Source organism: Zonotrichia albicollis, chromosome W (assembly GCF_047830755.1).
Source record: "Zonotrichia albicollis isolate bZonAlb1 chromosome W, bZonAlb1.hap1, whole genome shotgun sequence".
In the NCBI taxonomy this organism is placed as follows: Eukaryota; Metazoa; Chordata; class Aves; order Passeriformes; family Passerellidae; genus Zonotrichia; species Zonotrichia albicollis.
In genome coordinates this window covers 7778692-7795311 of record NC_133859.1, presented here as the reverse complement: position 1 = coordinate 7795311, position 16620 = coordinate 7778692, and the positions used below count along the sequence as shown (strand labels likewise).

The 16620-nt window shown below is 41.5% G+C and overlaps 2 protein-coding genes across 2 annotated transcripts in view; one reads left to right on the top strand and one right to left on the bottom strand.

Annotated features, from left to right (window-relative positions):
• Positions 1–8963, top strand: part of LOC141726835 (sodium/hydrogen exchanger 9B2-like) — a 21071-nt gene extending 12108 nt beyond the window's left edge. Inside the window, exons 9-11 of the mRNA XM_074531937.1 lie at positions 837–945; positions 1122–1258; positions 2211–8963. Coding sequence (XP_074388038.1) covers positions 837–945; positions 1122–1258; positions 2211–2450 — 486 coding nt within the window. The 3' untranslated portion in view covers positions 2451–8963. The remainder of the gene's footprint in view (positions 1–836; positions 946–1121; positions 1259–2210) is intronic.
• LOC141726834 (CDGSH iron-sulfur domain-containing protein 2-like) lies at positions 8621–16620 on the bottom strand. The gene is made up of 3 exons (XM_074531935.1): positions 16461–16620; positions 9986–10197; positions 8621–8976 (listed from the first exon to the last, which is right to left on the bottom strand). The coding sequence occupies exons 1-3, from the start codon at positions 16561–16563 to the stop codon at positions 8887–8889; spliced, it is 405 nt and encodes a 134-aa protein (XP_074388036.1). The 5' UTR covers positions 16564–16620; the 3' UTR covers positions 8621–8886.

Sequence of the window (16620 nt, the reverse complement as noted above, 5' to 3'; positions counted from 1 at the left end):
GTTGCAGGATCAGTCCCAAAGAGAATACCAAGGATGGGACATGTCTAGGCCCTGGATTGATTATTAAGTGACAGAGCACTGCACTTATATTTTCCACACACTCCTGCCTGAAGGTTCATTTGCTATTGTAGAACCCACTTAATTGAAAGACAAGTGCTATTTGATATACTATGTGTACCTTGTCATGTAAGTGGAAGATTCCTGTTTACTCTGGCAGCAGTTGTTTTAGGAAAATTGTGTAAAGTTCAAACGTGAGGAGAAAAGATGGTTTTGCCTTGATACACTATATTGCAGTGGAAAGTTCAGCACTTGTTCCTGCTATGTGATTTCAGACTTGCTCAGGCTGACTTTGCTCCTGCTGACATGGAGAGAAGCCTCTGACTGAGAGTAGCACGAACAGAGGTCGTGACTGAAACTTGGGAGAGTCAGACTCTGCTCAGCTACAAATGGAAGAACATGTTTAGGCATGCAGTTCCCAAAGGCTCAGAAACTTCATGGCACAGCTGTTGAAATGACATCTTTCTAAATACTGAAAATCAACAATGCTCTATTTTCTTCCTCGTGTCTGCAAACTGCTCTGTTACTGTTCAAACACCAGTGCTTTTTATTTCTTCTCTCAAGACATCAAACATTTATTTACTAGGACAGCCAGACTCAGTCTGACCTTCAAAAGGTGTGCAACTGATTTTGAATGTTTTAGTATTAGTTCAAAGAAAGAGGAGCAATTCTGGACAAACTTTATGAAACATTTTCACTTTGTCCTATGATTACTTAACTGTTGTGTCTGCTTGGCCATCTTTTTGTGAATTTACAGATTTGTTTTGTTTTTATTGCAGAGAGAAATAGAAAAAATTGTGGCAGTTGCATGGAATATCTTTCAGCCTTTTCTTTTTGGTTTAATTGGAGCAGAAGTATCCATTACATCTCTTAGGCCTGAAACTGTTGGTAAGATCATTCACAAATTATTATCATTCATTCATTTTCCAGCTTTCATTACTGGCTTTGAAAGAATCTCTATAAAGAAATCTAAAACAAAGAAGTTTATGGCTGACCCCCAAAAAAAATCAAAAAGCCAGAAGCACCTATGCACAAAAGCACTGAGAAGTGTTTGTCTGTTGCAGGGCTCTGTGTTGCTATATTAGGCATCGCCCTGGTTGTGCGGATCATAGCAACGTTCCTGATGGTGTCCTTTGCTGGGTTTAATTTCAAGGAGAAGGTATTTGTCTCACTGGCATGGATTCCCAAAGCCACTGTCCAGGTAAACAATCCAGCATCACTTTCATTCCAGGCTAAATCTATTTTCTTTAGCAAAGCTCCCTAACTAGTGTAGCAGTAAGCGGGGAAAGGTTCAGGCTCAATGACAGCTGAATGTAGAATATTGACTAATAAAACACTATAACTGCTTGAAAAGTGTGTGGAGAACCTTCTATGTGCAAGTGTTTTGCTTGCATCCTGGGCTTACTCTTTATAATGACAGTGAATTGTATATATACCACAGGAAATGTAACCACTTTTCAGCCATTGCTGATTATTGTGCCTTCACATACAGATTCTGAGAACTCTCAAAGGTAAAAGCATTTCCCTCTTACACATGAAGTATCTGCAAGGACAGTCACATCTGAACTCAGAATGGGTTTCAGTTTGTGATTATTTTGGTAAGGAGTGGTCTGAGAGCTGTATTAACAGAGATGCCTCTGGCTGGCTACATTCCTGCTCCTTTATTTCAGCAATTGTCATGTCATTTGGACTTTGCCTCAATAGCATGATTACTTGCAAACAAAAGTTAATAACCAAAACAGGCAAGGCTTATTACATGATCAGTGATATAAATTTTCAGAAGCTTCCACTAGTTGACTATTGTCAGGATACATTCTCCAAGTGAGGCATTTTCACAGCTGCAATACACAGTATACTGGCCTATTTCATTAATCACACATTCCCCAGAAATGTGGATAAAATGGCAGCTAAGCAATGTTCTTCACAGGAGGAAGCCACACAGATAAACTCATTAGCTTAGGAAATTCCAAGCATAGTCAAGTGAAAATTGTCCTCATAGGTGTAATACAATGCTTGCTTCACTATGTACAGCCTAAAAACAGGTTGAATGTATTAAAAATGTCAAATTTCTGTGGAAATGATAAGTTTGCTTTTTTCCTCGTTCAGTGCTAAAGATTACTTTCTCCATCTCAGCAATGTTTTCTTCCCTGCAGGCTGCAATAGGTTCTCTTGCCCTGGATACAGCAAGACAACATCAAGATGAGCAAAAGGAAAAGTATGGAATGGATGTACTGACAGTAGCTTTCTTGGCTATCTTGATCACTGCTCCAATTGGAGCCCTGGTTATCGGCTTGGCAGGGCCCAGACTTCTGCAGAAGGCTCAGACAAAGAGCAAGGAGGATGAGGAAGGTGCAGAGGTTGGCGAAGAGGCAGAGGCCTGTGAACCTTCGTAAACAGACAACTGCAGCAGTCTGGTCCTTCAACCCTGACACTTCTGCTGTATAAAGGTGGCATGTCTGATCTTGCTGGAACCTAAAACTATCAGTCACCCCTGCTATTTTTAAAGCAGCCCTGGTGGAGTTCTATAAAATAGTTTTATGTGAAGATGGTGCCTTGAGATGAAATAGCTGAACATACAGTGAATAAGATGACCTGGCAGTGAGTCACTGAGTCAAGACTGACTTGAAATGTGTGGGTGGTGAGGCCAAGGAGAGGGTCAGAATTGTTGAGGTGTGGAGTCATGAGGTAGAATATAAGCCAAAAAAAATGGAGACTAATGTGAATAACTTCTTGATGGTTGAAACTGGGCTGTGAGATGACAAGTTATACAACTCAAAGAAAGCAACTTCAAAGTAAGTGGTTGTTGATACATAGTGAACAAGTCCTCCATCAGTTAGTTAGTGATTGGTGATTGATCAGTTGGTGATTCCCTCTCCTTCCTCAGTTGTGTTCCAAAACTTGCCTTTCCCTATTGCTGTTCTTCCTCACAGCTGATGCACTCTTTTGTGCCTTCAAGGACTGTCAGCTCTGGTCATACAGCAACTGGTACTTACATGCTCAAAGAGACAGTTGGGGCCATCATAGACTGGTAATAAAGATGTTGGTGCCAGCAGAAAAAAGGACAGAGCCTGAAAATGAGATGAGGGTTGTGGGATGGCTGTAAGGACTGAGGGAGAGTTGTACAGGATTGGGATGGCTGCTTCTTCACCTGTGTACCTCAGCCTTCACACAACATGATGTCAAGAGAGACATGCTGTTCTACAGCCAGGAGTAACCTCTGTTGATCAAAATCCTACTCTTGCCTTTCAGGTTTGGTATCACTTGACAGATAACAGCAAATCTGTCTGGCTCCAAGGAAGTTGTTGGTAATTCCATTCTGAGGCACAGGGTCAGTACAGCATCCCTCAAAAACTGGAAGTTACTGTGTTATTTTTTGGAAAGGCTATTAGACTGTGCCTGTAACTGAGGTGGGCAACACTCTCCTGCAGATTGCTACACTACAGTTCACTGAACTCATTTTACCGCATCCTGTGCAGAATACATTTGATGGTGTCCAGGTTTTGGCATTAGTAAGAACAAATAATTTCTATTTTAGCTTTTAAATTTTTAATATGCAAAACAAAAAAAAGTACAAAAATACTTTTAACTACTTAAATACTTCTAATGTTGACACTGTACTATTTGCAGGTAAGCTCTATATGTAGCTATACAGATGAGCTGTATATGTAGCTGTACATGCATGCCTTTATATAAGCCTCACTCTCTAAGCAAAAAGAAAGCTTCCTGATAAATAGTTCAATTTCATAGCCTGCAGTTCCAGCACAATGATAAAAATGTCAGGAAATTTATCTGTTAAGTTTTCCCCTAACAGTTATCAAGTACATTATATTTCTCTTAACTGTGCACACTGCTGTTCTCTCTGCCTCCTCGGGAACGTACCATCTTCAGTTCAGTTCAAGTTTGTCTCCTGACCCGAAAGGAAGATGCTTTCAAACTGCACCTGATGGGTTTGAAGCTGGAGCAATGGTTAAGGGTGCTGTGCTTGGTCTTTACTGTGACATACCTGACCTTCTGTGCCTGTTCTGACTACTTCACGTGCACTCCTGGTGTCCTGGCCCGGTCCTGTTCAGTATCTTTACTGATGATCTGGATAAGGGGATTGAGTGCACTCCCAGCAAATTCGTGGACAACACAAAGTTGGGTGGCATTGTTGATCTGCTGGAGGGCAGGAAGTCTCTGCAGGGGATCTGGACTGGCTGGATCAATGGGCTGAGACCAGAATGAGTTCAAGAAGGCCAAGTGCTGAGTCCTGCCCTTGGGTCACAGCAGCCCCAGGCAGTGCCACAGGCAGGGACAGAGTGCCTGGGGAGCTGCCCAGTGGGAAAGGACCCGGGGGTGCTGGTGACAGCAGCTGAACATGGGCCAGGGTGTGCCCAGGGGGCCAGGAAGGCCAAGGGCATCCTGGCCTGTGCCAGCAGTGGTGTGGCCAGCAGGAGCAGTGACTGTCCCCCTGTACTGGGCACTGGTGAGGCCACAGCCCAAGAGCTGTGTCCAGTTCTGGGCCCCTCACCGCAAGAAGAACACTGAGGTGCTGGAGCGTGTCCAGAGAAGGGCAATGGAGCTGGGGAAGGGTCTGGAGCACAGGTCCTGTGAGGAGTGGCTGAGGGAGCTGGGGGTGTTTAGTCTGGAGAAGAGGCAGCTCAGGGGGCACCTGACTGCTCTGCAGCGCCCTGACAGGAGGCGGTAGCCAGGTGGGGGCCAGACTTTTCTGGCATGCTGCCAGTGACAGGATGAGATGAAGAGTCTAAGCTTTACTAGGGAAGTTTTAAGGTGGACATTAGGAGGAATTTCTTCATAGAAGGGGTTGTTAAACAGTGGAATTGTCTGCCCAGGAAGATGGAATCATCTTCCCTGGAAGTGTTTAAGCAAAGACGGCACATAGCACTGAGAGTCGTGGTCTGGTTGACATGGTGGTCATAGGTTGGTTCAGTGATCTCAGAAGTCTTTTCCAACCTCATTGATTCTATTTTGTGAAATGCATGTAGTTTTAACAGGAGGTTAAGTAATTGGAAATTGTAATTTTGGTAAAGTTAACTGACAAGGTGAGGAAATACAGTGTGCATTAGTAGCTGTCTATAAAATAGTTCTACTTCAATAAAACTTAAAGGAGTTCACTTTTTGTAAAGCTTTATAAAAAGTAGAATCCTCACAGAGGGATCACTATGCCAAATTTGGAATGTGTTCAATAACAGAAGTGTGATGTTGGAAGGATTACAGCCCTTTAAATTTGGACACAACCATAAGTACAAAAGCAAACCTCTGATGAAGAGCTCTTGTTTGTGATAGCCTCTAATACTTCCTCCCCAGCAAAACAGCATGTCATAAATGTGATTTGCCTGTTCCTGTAAACTCAGTGTGCTCTCAGTTATACATTACATCACTTCCACAATTCTGAGTGCCTGAATAAGCTATACCAATGAAAACTTCCCATCTTTTTTGCTAATCTAAGTGAGATTGAATAGATTTTTCTTTCCCTGCCATTTTATGTCCATATTTCTCATGAGACCCCTTTCCCCCAGCTTTTATTAAATCTTCAAAAAATATCAGGTTGGAGCTATTATAGGGACCTGCAGATCTAAAATTAAAAGCTTTAATGCTTTATAATGTTCCCTCTCCTTATCTTCCAGAAAGAAAACACTTGCATCTTTTCATTAAATGATATGTCAGGATTAAGAACTTAAAAGACTGGGGTTTTTTAGTAAGTATCACAACAGTTTCAGCTGCTTTTGAATAGCAACTAACTTTGGGATTAGATTTCAGTTTTTATCAGAGTACGAGTGAAGCCTGACATTAAAGAACACCTCCTTTTTAACAAAAAGCCTTGAAAATCATTACTGAATAAGGCATAAATTCAAGCCAGTTAAATAATTATGCCATGATATTCTCTTATATGCAGGAAATAAAATAAGAGCACAATGTGCAGTAACTGATAAGCAGAGTCCCGCTGTCATGCAGACATAATCACAGGCATAGTGTGGGGGAAGTCTGAGTGTGCTGTTCCAGAAGGTTCACAAGAACTTCTGCAGCAGAAAGGTCTGACAGCAGAAAGTGTTCCCAGCAGCCAGCATCCAGCAGCTACAGCAGGCAGCATATGGGAAAAGATAGAAATTGTCTGTCTGCAAGCAGGGAGTCCAACAGGCCAGGGGATGTGATGATGATGTGATTATAATCACTGCTTACTCTCTCTTTTTCAGCCAAACTGAGCTTTTTATGGAATTTAAACTGAAGTCTAAAATTAACTGTGAAAGAGTCATGGTGTAATACAGCCACAAAATGGATGATAGTTTCTGTATCTTGATTTTTAAATAAAGAGTGCAAGAGACCAAATTTTTGGTCAATTGCACTTCAGTTACATTTGTGTAGTAGTTGCCCCAAGTCAGACACCTTTCTCCAAACCTATTTTACAAGTTTATTTGTATTCTATAACCATGTTCAAATTAATTATGAAAAGAAAGGAAAACATTGCTGTTCTTGTAAATAGGTGTCACAAAATGCCAATTTCAATTTCCCCAGATTTTCCATCAACACTGAAGACCTGGTCCTATGACCTCCGTTCCAGTCTTTATTGGTATTTAGGGCAAATTTATTCCTGTGTATGGAGCTTCCCAAGTAGATTAGAAAAGTCAGGTAATTAGTTCAGCTTCTCAGTTGCTGGTGAGACACAGAGCTGTACAGGCACTTCAGTTTTTAGCTATCTATCTCTGACTTCAGATGGGAAAGATTAGTAAATTCTTTGAGATTTTCTATAGGAAGTTGTGTGGACATGAGAGAGTATTACCTTGACAGATTTTGAAATCCAAGGAAATTATGATTTATCTTGCTTGTGAGTCTCATTAAATTATCTTGTGGAAATTATAAAATGTGCTTTTTACAGAAGAACTGTGACTTGCTTTTGCAACACAACAAATTTGTTCCATGCCCTTACAAATATAAGTACAAACAAAAAAACTGTCCCTGTTTATCCTATAGCCATGTCTGTAGATTGCTGTTAAACTATCTCATCTAAGAGCAAGTAGGGAGAAAAAAATAATTCCATCTCTTAACACAGCTTGATTAAGTAATGAAGAGGTTAAACCTTACATTGTTCTTCTCTTCAAGGAGTTTTTTGGGAGAAACAAAACCATGTTGCTGTATTACTCACTTTAACAAGGTTTCCCTTAATTTAACAGGTTTGGTTGTGATTTCAGAGGAAACCAATCTGTTTGAATACAGAAGTATCCTGATAAAAGCTGGAAGCACATACAGCCTGTGTCTAATAAGTCTGCTACAGTAGACTGTGGTTTTTAAACCCTGAAAAAATTGTCAGGGACAGGGCTTTACATTTCACAGTAATTTCTTCACCAAACCCAAGAATTGGGGATTGATATTCTATATACATCTGTAAGTGAAAACAGTATAAGACACTTACCTTTATATATTTTTCCCTGTTATAAATGTTTATATCCTAATACATTTATGGTTTGCTCATCCATTAAGGCAAGACCACTATGAAGCATTTAAACAATAAACATTATACCATGGTTCTGTTCCACACTTTATAAAAGCAGGAATTTAACACACAGTCACATCCTGATCTGCCATCTTTTGCTGCAAGGCAAGAGGTTTTGGAACCTGGAACTACAACTGTCACAAATGGAGGAGGAATGATCTACCTTAACTCTGCTGCTGCTGCAAGAGCCCTTATGGGTGAGAACAGCTTTCTGACTCGCTTTCTGTTTCAGCACTCTGGTGATCAGCTTTGGCAACAGCTCTGGGGCTTCCCACCTAACAAAGGGTCAAATAAAATGCTGTTAAGGAATGGGTGAGAATCTGTCATGGTACCATTGTCTGAAACTGGAGCATGGACCGAATTTTTATTTTTAAACTAATGGATACACTATTTCATGGGAGAATTAAGCACTTTAGAATAATTAATTAGAAATCCAGCTGTTAGGTAAGTAGTAATTATCTGCATCTGAATTTAAGCCTCAGCACAGCAACGTTCTGACTTGCCTAAATAATAATTCTGAATGAGTAACAAGCCAAGAGAACAGCTCAGCTCTGCATCCTCACTTCTGTCTCTTAACCCATTCATCCCTTGAAAATTCCCAATGCAAAAAGTAGTGACTGTAATGCAAGGGAACTTGCAGGAGACAAATTTGTGTTTCCTTACCACCAAAACAGGGCCCAAAATACAGGGTTAATGGTGGTGGGTGACCTGCTCAATAATTTGGTTTATATACGGCCTGGAACTGCCAGCACTCCACCTGGGATGCTGTGTGAAACTTTCCAGCAGTGTGGGGTTTGTCTGAGCTGGGCTGCTTTGTGTAAGACCAACAAACTGCCCACTTAGACACCATGCAGGCCAGACCTTCAGCTAGCATGACTTAACACTGATCTGCTGCCTGAAAATACATTTACAAAGGAGAAAGTTGGTATCTTTTTCTCCCCCACTTAAGTACACTTAAATTTGTTCCTGAAAAGCTGAGTAAAACATGATTTCTCAGCAGAACAAATTCAACAGAAATGTGCACTTGAAATAGTGACAGTTTTATAATTGTATGTTCATACAAAAAAGGCTTAGTTGTAGAAAGTCAATTTATTATTGAAATAAACGACTTATTTACAGAGATAGGTACTTTACAGTTTTACAAAGCAGGCAAAATTCTTCTCAGAATAAGGTACCAAAACAGTGACAAATTCATCACTGTCTAAATGCAATTTATTCCAAAAAGAAATCTACAGCAATCATGAAACTAAATCATACCAGTCACATAACAAAATGCCGCCCCTTGCAACTACAACAGTATAAAAGACTTTTTATCAGTCATGATCTAGATTAAGCATCTGCTATACTTCTTTCTTCTTGAGTATTAGTGGACCTACATTATCTCCTGTTAACTCATTGTGCTTGTTGTGGGAGCCATCACAGACAGGGAACTGAAAAATAAAAACCAAAACCAAGGAATTAGCATAATTCTGTACAGCAGTTGCACGGTGATTTCTGTATTTCTTCCTGAGCCCTGAGTGCTCTGATAATGTTGCTAGTTCCTCCTGTGATGTCCTGGTTCAACACCAAACTCCCTGTCTCCTATCAGACACAGGATACTAAGGGCAACAAACACAGTTAATGGGTAACTAAGTTTGGGAGATCCTAAAATAGCTGTTCTTAGACACAGAGTCAGGGACAAAGCCTTTTCCATGAAAGAACAGCAAACAAAACAGCCATCACAGCTACAAATGGATTTACTGTACAACTATTAAGAGTGCTCTTTAATAGATTTAGTGATTTGCAACCAGAAAGTACTTTTTTAAGAGAAGCTGAAATACTTGGCTGAAGTGATTAGTCCAAAGTGAGAACAGCTGAGTTAAGCTTCTTCAGTTCAGGGCAGACTTTATTGTTTTTATTAAAAAAGGAAAGCATTTGGTCCAGGGAAAACAAAACCAGACTGTGGTCAGGACATTCAAAATTGAATCAGGAAATGAAAATTGAGGCAAAATGAAATACACTTGTTTACATCTAGCTGATTTGGGTGATATGGAATATCCCAACCAGTCATCTCACTGCTCTGGACCAGATAGGAATCACCAACACAGGCCTAGCCTAATTTTCATTCTAATATGAACAACTTTCTAAGCATTGTTCTTTGCAAAATAAGAGTAGTTTTCTCTTAATTAGTTGCAATGTATTTCCAAATATTTGCTTGGTTTTATTCTTACTCACATGTGCTCACACTCTAAACATTTTTAGAGAAACCCTACTGTGTTTCTTTCAAGTTTCCACAGTTACTTTCTTCATGTAGTCAGGTTTGTGCCATTCTGCAAAGTTCAGGAGCATGTTCCAATTCCAGACAAAGGCAACAGCTCAACACAGAGCAATCCACCACCAAAGCTCTGCTAAAAATATGCAAGTTTCAATCTCTAACCCTAGAGCAGCACAATGTCTTACCGTCTTCGAACGCCAACACCTGCAGTAAGCTTTGGTGAGGCACAGATCTTCAATGTTGATCTCATTCACTACTTTGGGATTTTCCTTCTGGATCTTGAGGCTAATCAAGCTATCCTTCTGCTGTTTCTTCTTGGGGAGGAAGGGACGAACAGCCAGGTAGCCGAGCAGGGCCAGCACGCCCAGGAAAGGCAGCAACCGCAGCCATTCTGAAACTGGAGACAAGGCGGGATTTAGGCCGGCTTTGGGCACCGCCCCAGGATGCTGCAGCAGCAGCTACCTGCACATGGCTTAGGGGCTCAGCAGGGCCCTCAGGGAAAACAAGATTCCATTGGTGAGGCTCAGGGAAAAAAAAAGAAGACATAGATTAAATCCTAGGATTTACTCCAGCCAAAGTAAAAATCTGACTCCTAGAATTTATTGAATTGAAATTAATTGATGAAATTGAATTTTATCACTCTAGAAGATGATTCAATGGAAGAATATAAAACATATAGAAGATTTATTGAAATGGGCAACACTAAGGTACTGATAAAACCTTCACCAATCTCTTTGGTTGTATTTTTCAGACCTCTGCTCAGGGATCTGCAATCAGTTTCTACAACACGGAGAAAGAAAGACACCTAAGACCAGGAGGTGAAGTCACAGAAAATTGCTTTTTACCAAGGTAAGGAACTTCTCTCAAGTACAGTTAAAAAATAAAAGTATCCACTGCAGATCTGGCTGCCCTGCTGCTACATCATTGTAAATCTTCTAGGCATACTGGTGAGAAAAGGCTTACTGGACTTTTTAAGAAATGCATCAATAATTGGCATTTATATAAATAAGGTGGATCTACTTTTCCAGCAGAACATGCTGTGAAGAACATGCACCCCAGTGCAATTTAAATACCACGGTGCACTAAAGGTTGAGAGCATTTTTCTAAATTTCTGGAGAATAATTAAGCACTCATACAGAAGAGCGTTTAAAAATATTTTAGAAAGAAAGAAAAAAGTATAACAAGATGGACCACAAGCAGCTGCACAAGCACTTTTTAAGACAAGACACTAATTTATTGAAGATTAGAATATAGCAAGATTCTGCTCTAAAAATTGTTTTTTGAAAATAAGATGTACAAGAAAGAAAACACAACAGAGCAGGCTAAGTCTGCCAGGTGGGTTGCAGCCCTGAAAAAGTACAATATTCTGTATAGCTTGATTTAATTTGTACTAATAAAACACAAGTTTGCTAATACTTCTCCAGTTAGAACCCAATGGATTTTTCTTAAGGATTTGAATTTTCTAGAACCAGACCATGTAATGAAAATAATTTGTGGGATTAATATTTTGTTCTTTGTTGCCTTTGATGTGACAGCCACATTTAGTGCATTTATCTGGCAATGCATCACAGATGCATACATGCTAAAGGCACTGCAAGAAGTCTCAGCAGTCATTCCCCAACTGCACCTGCAGCAGTCCCTGCACACCACAACTCACCACATTCACTAGGACTCACTGCAACGCATTCATCTCTGGTGCTCTCTACTTAGTTCCTCCAACGAGCTGCAAGCCTTAAATAATAATTAACACAAATACTTAAATGTTTTCAGCTGCACAGAACCCTGAGTTCCTGGACAGCAGTGCCTGTTTGCCTTCTCTATCATTACTTTTCCAGAACACTCCATCAATTCCATCAGGAATCCAAACACACTTTCTTACCTTACCTGAAGGACTGACTTGGAATGTATTTCAAAAGAGAGGTAAAATATTTGGTCACTGAAAAAAATTTCCAAACTTTGTATTTAACCTGACTGTTGACGAAAATGTGGATCTCTACAAAGCTGGTCCTCTGAACTCCAAGACAGAACAGTCATTCCAAGAGGCACACCAGGACCAGGGCATCTGTCAAGTGTGTGGTGAATATAACTGGGCTAAGATTGACACACAAGAAGGACAGGTCTCACACTCTGATACAGCATCAAAATGAGAACAGGGGTCATGTCTCTGAATGGCTCACAGCCAGCTGGGTTCATACAAGTGAAAGAGGAACGTGATAGCTGTAATCTCTGGGAAAGGAAATTAGAAGTAAACATGAATAGGATGTACAAGGCTGTTCTTTAGGATGGTTATTATTTAATATTTGTACCAAGATAACTGCTGATAAATACTTTTGTCCTCACTAGCCAGTAAATTCTGTGCTTACTTCTAATGTGGGAGTCTCTGGAAAGCCCCCAGTTACATTCATGTGTACACTAACCATAAACTGGCTTGTTATTGCCAAAAGACTGCCTGAAGCTCCTGTGTTTAAACTGAAAAATCAATGTGATCGTGTTCTAAGGCATGGATACAAGACACTGTCAGAGATGTCTAGGCTGGGTGAGCAGGGATGGTAAAAACCCTTCATCCACACCAATGCAATGCCTTCCTACAAGTGTAGACTGCTCTGGTTTTGAAGCCATGCATACCTTTCTGAAGCACATGTAGGGCAATTCACAAGACTTTATTTTCACAGCTGACAACTCAGAATTCAGCCATTACACTGATTCTGGAGATTCTTTATCGGTTCTGCTGCATGGGGACAGGCAGATTTTGGAGACAGAAATGAAGAGCAGTGTATGGAACAGGTCAATCTTCAGACTTGTGTTAGATAGAGACTAATCCCAAAGATAAGTCCTGGAAAATATCAGAAACCAGAGAATTCCAAGAAGCTGAGGCAATGGATATTTTCAAGGAGAGGTGGTCTTAATTTTTAGTTGAACAGTAACATGTCCAAAACCAAAAGAAACACACTATGAATAAAGGTACAGGCCAGCCACTGAGAGGAAAATCAAAGCAGGTATTCCCTGCTTATCTTCCATCAACTACTCCTTTGGTATCTTTGATTTATGTTTCAGCTACTTTTTGTGGAAATAACCGTATGCAGACCCAAAAGTAGCTTCTTACAGTAACAGCTCAACTATAAATCAAAATTTTAACAAGTATTAACTACCAGTCTGTGCTGGTTTAGGGCAAATTTGTTAAAGAATCTGCAAAGGAGGGCCCCTCCAGAAAGCGAAACCCACACGACCCCTCCCCCCAACTGGTTCGGGAAAAAATTCCTCGGAGAGAGGTGGAAAGAACCTGTTTATTTGACTGGCCCCGCACCCCCCAGCACACAAAATGAACAATACCCGATGACACCGCTTTGAGAAAGATGACAAAATCAGAAAGTCTCTTTCGGGAGGGGGTGGTTGCTCTGTTCTCAGTCCCTCCGGCGCTGGGCCAGCTGCTGCAGCCGAACCTTCGGTGTTCTCGGGTCCCAGTCCGGAGCAGGTTCGAGATGGTCACAGGAACAGGAGAGGAGAAACAGTCCAGGAAGCAATGTGGACTGTTTAGCTAAACTAGCTAATAAGCAGAGGCAGAAAGCAGAGCAGAAGCAAGAGCAGAAAAAGAGAGCAAGCAAAAGCAGCAAGCTGAAGCTGGAAGTGAAAAAACAGTCTCATGTACCGCTTGTCTCTGTGTCCCTGATAAGAGAAACCCAAACAAAACTTCCACTCTTCAGAGCCGGTCTTAAAGGCACAGAACAGATGAATGGGGATATACAAGCATCATAACGTCACCCCAGGACACAGTCAAAAGGAATATTGGAACTGTGCTTGTATGTCCTCTAAAGTGATGACATTCTTCATGCAAATTCGAAGTACGTACTAATTACATTCTCTTCAGAACTAACAAGCAGATCTATCCTGGTTTTGGTTGTTTGGTATTTTGAGGTGAATCTCTATGCCATTTTAATGACACCTTCCAGGGCGAAAAGCAATGCTGGCACGAGACAACACTGTTCATTTCACTGAACTTGAGAAGACTAACAAAGCAATTGCAAGAACCTGGAAGAGGCTTCTGAGCAGCACAGCTTGATAATTTAGATATCCACTTTCAAACCCAAGGTCAAACATTCTTTCCTTCCTCCCTCACTGCTTTTCCCTTCAGGAGTTATGCACTGGATGTTAACAGTTTTCTTCTTCAAACAAGCAGTTTTTCATTCTGGTTTTATAAGGTTACACCAGATAACAGATGTCCACATCTTTAACCAGCACCCTATACAACATCCTATAAAAAAACCAAAATGCTCCATTTACTTTTGTTCTGTTGTTTCTACAACTGATGCACTACAGGAACTGAAATTGCCTACAAGCTAATGAGAGTTTAGAAGCAATAAAAGAGTTAAGACTGCACTGTTGCAAATCTGGATTCTGGCCTGCATTTGCAAACAAGGTCTATGTTGCCCAGTGTTTCATAGTGCTGGTCCCTGACTAAGTTCAATAGATGCCACCAAAGGGCAAATATTAATGCACTTTAAATATTTTTAGACCAATGTTACTTCTCACTTTCCAAAAAGGAGCAAAGTATGCCTTTTGCCAAAGAATATACTTTGTAATTACAGTAGCAAACACAAAAGGTCACATTAATTTTCTTTATTGTCTAATAGTCTTTCCTAATGATAATTCCCTGCAAAATAACCCCAGGATTGGGAATCCCCTGCTCTTGGAGGCTTTAGGACAGGACAAAGACCACAACAACACAGAAGAGGCAGCATTTGCTCCAGCAATCATTTTCTCAAATGAAACTTAAGACTGACAGCAGCTCTGCGAGCAAGCAAGCACACAGCTCTTCACCCAGCAATGACGTTTCAAAGACTTTCAATAACCTTTATGCCCTAAGAGATGGTAACTCTCTACTGTAGGTGCCCAGGATGCAGTGTCCTACAACATCCTTCTCAGAAGTCTCACTGTGTTGCATTTATCCCATGCCATGACTTGAAGCACCTGTACAGTTTTGCTTTTTTCCCCCCTTTTCATTCATAGTCACCCTGGCAGGAAGAGGTATAAGCATAGTGGCAGATACTAGTCTAGTTTACTACTGAATAAAAATTTAAAATGTAAAAATGTTCTCTCTATAGCCATGTATTTTTAAATATACCTTTGCCTCCTGTTTTTAGAGACAAAAAAATCACTAAGAACTAGAAGCAGTAGATTTTTCAGGTATGCTCATTAAATCCTGCCAGTTCTCAAAAGCAGTTTCTGACTCAGCTCCTTCTTTTACTTTTGTTTAGTGTTTTTGGGACTGACATTTCTCATGTTTGGTCTGCACTTAAGAAAGCAGTTATTTGCTTCTTATCCTCTCTCCAAATTTGAGGAAGTACCTTGAAGTCAGTGGGGTAAACAATGTGACAACAAAACAGTTCTCCCATGCTGATCACACTAGGTAAAAACCCTAAAGCCCTGATTCTGGTTTACAGACCCAACCTTCCAGAGGTTTTTCAGAATAAATCATATTACTACTACACATTATGAGTACAGAAGACTACACAAATAAAATCCTGTTACAAAAAGACGTAGTTAGACAAGTGAAGCAGTAAGATAGTAAAATATTACTAAGCTTAACAAATTTTAAGTCAAGTTGTGGTTACAAGGGCAATTGGCTTCATTAATAAACTGACAAATACTAGAAACAGGAGAAGTTGCATTGTTCTGTAGTTTGTTCTATCCTCCCTTTCCTCCCAGTTCTGTAGCAGCTGAATTTCTCTATTTGGTAAATATAATTAACAGCTTTCTCATATGAGAGAGTACTTGTGGAAGAATAACAGTTAGTTTAAAAGAGATCTGCTTGTTTCAGAGGAAGATAATGTGACTTGCAGGTCACAAGCAGCATAAACATGCTGGAAAAAAGAAGTGCTCAAAGCTGGCTTTAAATAAACTGTGCCTGTTCTAAATTTAACATTTTTCCTACACTATTACAGTCTGGGTGTTAGTGCTGCAAGATATAAGGTTGATTCTGCACTTTGATAACTTTTTCTACTTCTACTTTTTGTGGAGAGCGTTCCTTCCTTCTTGTCACCGGACTAATGCTGTCACTTGGCCGTGCCTGAGGGCCCGCGTGTGTCACACGGCCGAGCCTGGCCCCAGAGCCCGGGGTGCGGAGCACGGAGCGCCCACAGAAGTCGCCACCGCTCACTCTTCGCTCTTGCTCACTCTGTCAGAGCTACAATCAATGAACTGCTGCTTCCACTCCCTCACGCAGAAAACACTTACAACAATTACTACATTTAAAAACTATCCTAACTTTAGGTATGTGGCAGGTTCCTAGAAAGAGTTTTCTTTGGTTTAACTCAGTTCAGATGCTGCCTTTGACCTGTGAGGAAGAGGAAGAGGAAGAGGAAGAGGCCGTGCTTCAGGCCTCCGGCTAAATCCCGATCCATCCCGGCGCACGGCCTCTGGCCCACCGGCCTTGGTTCCCGGAGGAATTTCAGAGGCGGACGTTTCACTCTGTCCCTGCACTTCACCCCGACACCTCCTGCCGGGTCATCCTCCTGCTGCAACAGTTCAGGGTTCGGCGTTCCCCGTTCTGTGCCGCGGCCGGCAGACAGCCAGCGATGCCCGGAACGAGGGGGGAGAGCCGGATCCCAGGCAGGACCGACCGCGCCGCCGGGGCGGGAAGGGGGTCCCGCTGCCCCCGCCTACCTGTGAGGCGGATGAAGCCGCCGACGCTCTCGGGCAGCGGCAGGCGCTTGAGGTACGCGGGCAGCTGGACCTTGACGATGCAGGCCAGAGTCTCCAGCACCATCGCCGGCCTCTCCCGCCGTGCCCCCGCGCGCCGACCCGGGATGCGCGCGCCGCGGGG

Excerpts from the sequence above, each read along its gene's own strand:
- LOC141726834 (XM_074531935.1), bottom strand. The coding sequence starts at position 16,563 with ATGGTGCTGGAGACTCTGGCCTGCATCGTCAAGGTCCAGCTGCCCGCG. Across the intron at positions 10,198-16,460 it reads CGGCTTCATCCGCCTCACAG|TTTCAGAATGGCTGCGGTTG; the intron begins GTAGGCGGGGGC and ends CCTTGTCTCCAG. Across the intron at positions 8,977-9,985 it reads GGTGTTGGCGTTCGAAGACG|TTCCCTGTCTGTGATGGCTC; the intron begins GTAAGACATTGT and ends TTTATTTTTCAG.